The 6298-nt window shown below is 35.0% G+C and overlaps 1 protein-coding gene across 1 annotated transcript; it reads right to left on the reverse strand.

Moving 5' to 3' along the window:
* Positions 1-1735: 1735 nt before the first annotated feature.
* On the reverse strand, positions 1736-4882 carry LOC123534080 (zinc finger protein 862-like). The gene is made up of 3 exons (XM_045316138.2): positions 3861-4882; positions 3399-3523; positions 1736-2760 (listed from the first exon to the last, which is right to left on the reverse strand). Exons 1-3 carry the CDS (start codon positions 4675-4677, stop codon positions 2053-2055), a joined length of 1650 nt encoding a protein of 549 aa, XP_045172073.2. The 5' UTR covers positions 4678-4882; the 3' UTR covers positions 1736-2052.
* Positions 4883-6298: the final 1416 nt, after the last annotated feature.

Raw genomic sequence — 6298 nt, forward strand, 5'->3', positions numbered from 1 at the left:
TCAATACGCACAAACCCTGACTGCTTGTAGAAGTGCCAGCAGAACAGTCTGCCAAAAATGAAAATGTATACCTGTATTCTTTATTGTGAAGAGAATGATAATAAAACGATGCTATGACTTGACATTTCCTTTTGTTTATATGACACATACGTGCATTTGCTGTATGGAAATTATTCCACCATACATCAATGATATAATTTACTCGCAAAACTTGGACACGGCTTTATACAGTAAAGTTATGTTTGACAAAGTCCATCTTATTTGTTCTAATCACAGATACTAACTGTGCACATGCTTTCAACACCTTCCTGCTGATTAAAATTTTGTCTTCATATACCAAACGATCATCGGTGTCGTCCGCAACAATTTAAAAAACAAAACAATCATTTTGATTCAGATTTAAATTTGATGGTTTGATGGGCTTATGTGACAGATGTGCTGACAAATATTATATTGATGAATGGTATTAGTAAGAATGACTTAAGGATATAAAATATAAAAAAAAAACCTTGAAAATTAATGTTTGTAATCATAAAGAGTCATTTTTATTCTACTAAGTTGGAACGTTAGTCATGCTTATCTGTTGTTAAATAGGACCTTATACAAATGTAAACGATTATCGAAAACTGCATTTTTATATAAAATACATACCATCTGCATTTTCTAATATTTCCACTGCTTCCTCAAATGATATTTGACCTTCTTCACATGAACAAGTCAGCTGCATTTCCGGCAATGGTGTTCTAAGTTCCGCCTGTACCCGCTCTTGTTTTGAAGCCTGTGTACATGAGTCCTGCGCAGTCTGTTCAACTACGTGTCCTATTGTCCTCGCCATACGTTTCAAACATTTGTAACGTATGGATAGAATAACCAATGCAGACAGGAATGAACTGACATGAGTGTGTCCTATGCCAGCATGAATCATACCTGAAAATTATTAAAGTCTGTTCCACCTATAACGTTTACCTCGTTTCTGAATTATCAGTATCGATAAAATTGTCCAAAAAACATATTTATATACCATACATCAATCAGGGTTTTCCCTCGGGGTTTTTTATTTGGGAGTCCATGGACTCCCATGGCTGCTAATTTAAGGGTCCCTAACAATTTTTGGGAGTCCACAAATTATTGGTCTTGAAAATGGACATTATAAATATAAAAATGTACCCAGTAACCCTAAAACAGAATTAACTTGTATCTTTTTGATTTACTTATCTTTTTATATTGATTTTTCATTTGTAGGCATACTCAGCTGGATGTACAGTGTACTTATATAAGTTAAGATTTTCACATCACCAGTATACTGTATCTTCGTCGCAAGTCTACAAGGTGTGTCTGTGTCAGAGTAGCACTTGAAATCCATTTGTTAACCGGCCATATTTTAAAATTCATTCAATAAAATAACGATAAATAAACAAGACTTATTTATTTTTAAAATATCAGACAATATTGAATAAAAAATAAAAATTGATTTATAGTCTTTTACTCTTACTGCCTGTGTGATATTTTTAAAAAATCTCATTATCACACACCTTCACAATGAAAAATAAACTGAAAAGCACAAAGCAGATGCTGTCCTGTACAAAATTAACTTTGCTTTTGTTATCCCAGTTTTCTCAACGAAAACCGAGAATTCATTTTTTCCGCTCTTTCACGCCTCTAAAAAACCTAGCAGCAGCAGCTAGAAATTCCAAATCATTTACATCTGGACCTTGCAATTTTATCATTACTCTCAGGATTTAGTCTATTTCTGGTCTTATTTTTTAGAACATTCTGATGTGAAAAACCCCTCTCACAGGGTGCACTTGATACAGGGATAACAAGAGCAATGCCTGCCAATTTCACAAGATCAGGGTACACATGGTTATAGTCTCTCAAAAGCAGTTCTACAAATTCTTCAAAGTTTAAGGTACACCTGTGTGACAAAGCTAAATACTTGAAGGTTAAAAACTGATTTCTTGCCCTCTCACGATCTACTATAGGCTGATAGTGTTCGAGAATCAAGTTCAGTTGTTCATTGCCATAATTGTGTAAGTCCCTTCCATGTTCAGATTATCTTTTAGGATTGAAAACAATGTCAAGAGATTCCAAGATATTCAAATGATCTTCAGGGAACCTAGCATTGATATTGTCTTTCAAATTATTTATGAATTTCTCCCTGACTGTTGAAAATCTTTCCCTGATTTGTTGATTGTCACAAATGTCAACATTCTTGTATCTGGATTTCTCACCATTTACCGGTAAGCCACCAAGATCGTCTAAAGTTTTACTAACTGTTTCTGATGTGATGTTCATCCCCTCCAAGGAATTTAATGTTGTCTGCACATTTTTTCTTATATTTGATAAATTGATATGATCTTTTTGAAAGGTAAGGTTGAGTATTCCTATAACTGTTAGAATATCGATCAACAGTGCTGTGCACAATAAAAACATTGCTGAACCAACAAATCTGTATATGCCTGCGGCTTTGCCTGTAAGATCAATATCACTTTCAAGTGACATAACAATTGAATCAAAATATTCGTAAATCATTTTAACAGCGGCTTCCAGAGAGAGCCAGCGGACACTAGTGCCCTCGGGCACCTGCTTTACTTTTCCATGAAGCATTTGTTGAAGATCTTTGAGTTTATCATATCGGACTGAAGAATCAGCATAAAATCTGTACAAGGTTTGAATGTAGGTTCTGTATTCCTCCATATACTGTATTCCTTTCCCTGCCTGAGAAGCCGCAAGATTAAGGCGATGAGCAACGCAGTGGACCTGAAATACACAAATAGCAGAACATTTATCATCAAATTACTGAGAATAAACTTCAGACCCCTTTCATAAATATGGAGAATTTATTCCAGTACTTTTTTGCTCACAGCATAAACTTTAAAGCATAGTACTGTATATTCTCTTAAAATCAGGAACTTGGAAGCTACATAAAAATTCAAGAAATCATTTATAATATTTCTTGAATTAAAATGTCACTTCCAAGTTCCTGATTTTATGAATAAATTATTCATCTGTTAAACTAAACTGGTAAGTATATTTGCTGAATGGATGCCACAAGTATTTTTTTTTTTTTGCACCAGTACAAAAAGTAATTGAATGAGGTACATAGAAAAATCAAATGAAAGCCTCAGTGAGATTAGTTGTTCGCTCTCTCATGAAGCTCATTTAGCTGCATTTTATAATTTGTAATTAAAAATGATTTATTCTTTGCAGTATTTGATTAAATTGTTTGTATTTGATAATTTCCACTATGTTTTGTATTCCGTTTTTTTTAGGTTTGACGCCTTTTTTCAAAATTTAACATTATTTCAGTGATGTACAGGCGGGTTTTTTACCCACGATCGTTCCTGGGTGGAAACCAGTACTTAGCTGAATTTTTTAAAGATAAAATGATCGAGAACCTGAGTCATCATCCGGTTGTACTCTTTAAGTTTCATGCCCACACTATTTCTACATCCAACCATAACAGCTGCCCCGTCTGTACCAAGACCCATAATCTTCAACAGGTCATCATCAACCATCAGACCTATAATAAATGAAAGAGTTAACTTAAGTTTTCAGTTCAGTTTTTACAAATATTGTCAATATAATATAAACATTTTTAAAGAGTAGTGTTGATAATTCGGGAATGGAGATGTTTTATTCAAGGTTAAATGTCCATTTTCAACAGTATTTCAGTTATGTTCAGCTGGGATGTTTACCTAACTATCGTTCCGAGGTAGAAATTAGTGCTATACCTCTATCCATACGAAACTACCAAATTTCTCACACAAATGTTTGGTTATAACAAGGTATGCGAAACTCCATTAATAAGAGATCTGTGATATATTAACATAGAAAGGTAAACATTTATACAAACGCACCTTTACTACGTAAAAAGTCTACCAGAGCAGTTTTTATACCCTCGGCTGTACAGTCTGTGACTCTCTGGTTTCCAGCATATGAAACTCTGATCTTTCCATCTTTTATGTACCGTATATAAATTACAAGTTTTTTTTCAATTGATATATCACACGTTTCATCCAACATGATACCCATGAATTCACTTGATTTAATGTCATTAAGCATATTGTCCTCTATGACATTATAAATGGAACACTCCATTTCTGAAACAATCTCCGGCTTGGTGTAATATGTATCAATTTCAACACCATTCAATTGTTGCAATTCCATAAGACTGCTAAAAACATCCCCTGGCAAATTTCGCTTTGGCATCACATATACAGTACGAAGTTGCTTCACTAGATTTTCTTCAGATTTGTCAAATATCTCATTAAACTTATTTGTTGAATTTGACAATGATTTCTTAAAGTCAGACTGTAACTTCAACTTTTTTACAGAATCGGAGTGATCCTTACTATATTGATGTCTAGTCAAGGTAGACATTTGAAAATTAGTACAACCACTAGTAAATGGATTTGATTTGTTAATTTGCGAGCACGTAGCACAGAACATTTCGTTTTTGACTTTGTCTAATCGCAACCAGTAAAATTTATCCAGCCACTCTGGCAAGAATTTTCTCTTCCTTGACGTTGTTGAGGAATTATTTGGATCGACATTGTTGTTTTGATCTATTTCTTTGTCCGTTGTATTTGTTTTTGTGGGCGATTTGGCTGAAATCCCAAACATATCTGCAATAGATACTTGGCGACCTTCACCGGTTCGGATTTGGGAAGCCATGATGATTAGAAAAGATCAAGCAGGCGCTTTCAATTATGCAGTATTGTATTCCCGCAAGCGCCGGGACAATTTTGATCGCAAAAATTACCGAAAAGCGTATTAAGAGGCGCAAAGGAGGTTTCAGCGCAAAGGAGTTTCGTTACCGATTTTGCGGGTCCAGCGGACGCAGAGCGCTATAAAATGCGAGTCCTAAGCAGCAAAAGCGCGTCAGAGACGCAGAAAAACTGCGTCCTTTTTTCATTTTTTCAATAAAGTGTTTTTTAAAGATATAATCTTGGAGTTTTCTTTTTTCCCCACAGACCGTAATGCTATAATTTTTTTATGACGTTATGTCGACTTTCCAATATGGCGGCGCCCGTAGCGCAACAAACTAGGGGTCAACTCAAAATTAAAACGCCCGAGTTAATATTTGAAAAGACTGTGTTTGTTATCGTATTATGTTAATTCTTGGGGGAATTCATGTCAGGCCACCTCAACATGAAAAAATATAAATAAATAAGAAAATAGAAAGAAACAAACACAAAAATCAGTGACATTCTAAAACAAGAGGACCATGATGGTCCTGAATCGCTCACCTGTTCCCACATGACCCAGTTTTGAGTATGACGTCGTATTTTCTATTATTTAACATAGTGACCTAGTTTTTGAGCTCATGTGACCCGGTTTTGAACTTGACCTAGATATCATCAATATAAAAATTCTGACCAGTTTTCATGAAGATCCATTGAAAAATATAGCCTCTAGAGAAGTCAAAAGATTTTTCTAATTTTAGACCTACTGACCTAGTTTTTGATCGCACTTGACCCAGTTTCAAAACTGATCTAGATATCATCAAGATAAACATTCAGACCAACTTTCATACAGATCCCATGATAAGTATGGCCTCTAGAGAGGTCACAAGGATTTTCTATTATTTGACCTACTGACCTAGTTTTTGACCGCAGTTGACCCAGTTTCAAACTTGACCTAGACATCATCAAGGTGAACATTCTGACAAATTTTCATGAAGATCCATTCAAGGGTATGGCCTCTAGAGAGGTCACAAGGTTTGTCTATTTTTATACCTACTGACCTAGTTTTTAAAAGCAGTTGACCCAGTTTCAAATATGACCTATATATCATCAAGATAAACATTCAGACCAACTTTCATACAGATCCCATGAAAAATATTACCTCTAGAGAGGTCACAAGGTTTTTTCATTATTTGACCTACTGACCTACTTTTTGAGGACACATGACCAACTTTCAAACTTGACCTAGATATCATCAAGATGAACATTCTGACCAATTTTCATGAAGATCCATTCACAAGTATGGCCTCTAGAGAGGTCACAAGGTTTTTCTATTTTTAGACCTACTGACCTAGTTTTTGACTGCACGTGACCCAGTTTCGAACTTGACCTAAATATCATCAAGATGAACATTCAGACCAACTTCCATATAGATCCCGTGAAAAATGTGGCCTTTAGAGAGATCACAAGGTTTTTCTATTATTTGACCTACTGACCTAGTTTTTGAAGGCACATGACCCAGTTTCGAACTTGACCTAGATATCATCAAGATAAATATTCAGACCAACTTTCATACAGATCCCTTGAAAAATATGGCCTTTGAAGAGGTC

Source organism: Mercenaria mercenaria, chromosome 7, assembly GCF_021730395.1.
Source record: "Mercenaria mercenaria strain notata chromosome 7, MADL_Memer_1, whole genome shotgun sequence".
Lineage (NCBI taxonomy): Eukaryota > Metazoa > Mollusca > Bivalvia > Venerida > Veneridae > Mercenaria > Mercenaria mercenaria.

What these genes read in the sequence shown, in the direction of transcription:
- LOC123534080 (XM_045316138.2), bottom strand. Translation starts at nt 4,677, where the DNA reads ATGGCTTCCCAAATCCGAACCGGTGAAGGTCGCCAAGTATCTATTGCA. An exon ending in AGACTTTTTACGTAGTAAAG is followed by an intron (nt 3,524 to 3,860) that starts GTGCGTTTGTAT and finishes CATTTATTATAG; the next exon opens with GTCTGATGGTTGATGATGAC. An exon ending in ACAACCGGATGATGACTCAG is followed by an intron (nt 2,761 to 3,398) that starts GTTCTCGATCAT and finishes TGTGTATTTCAG; the next exon opens with GTCCACTGCGTTGCTCATCG.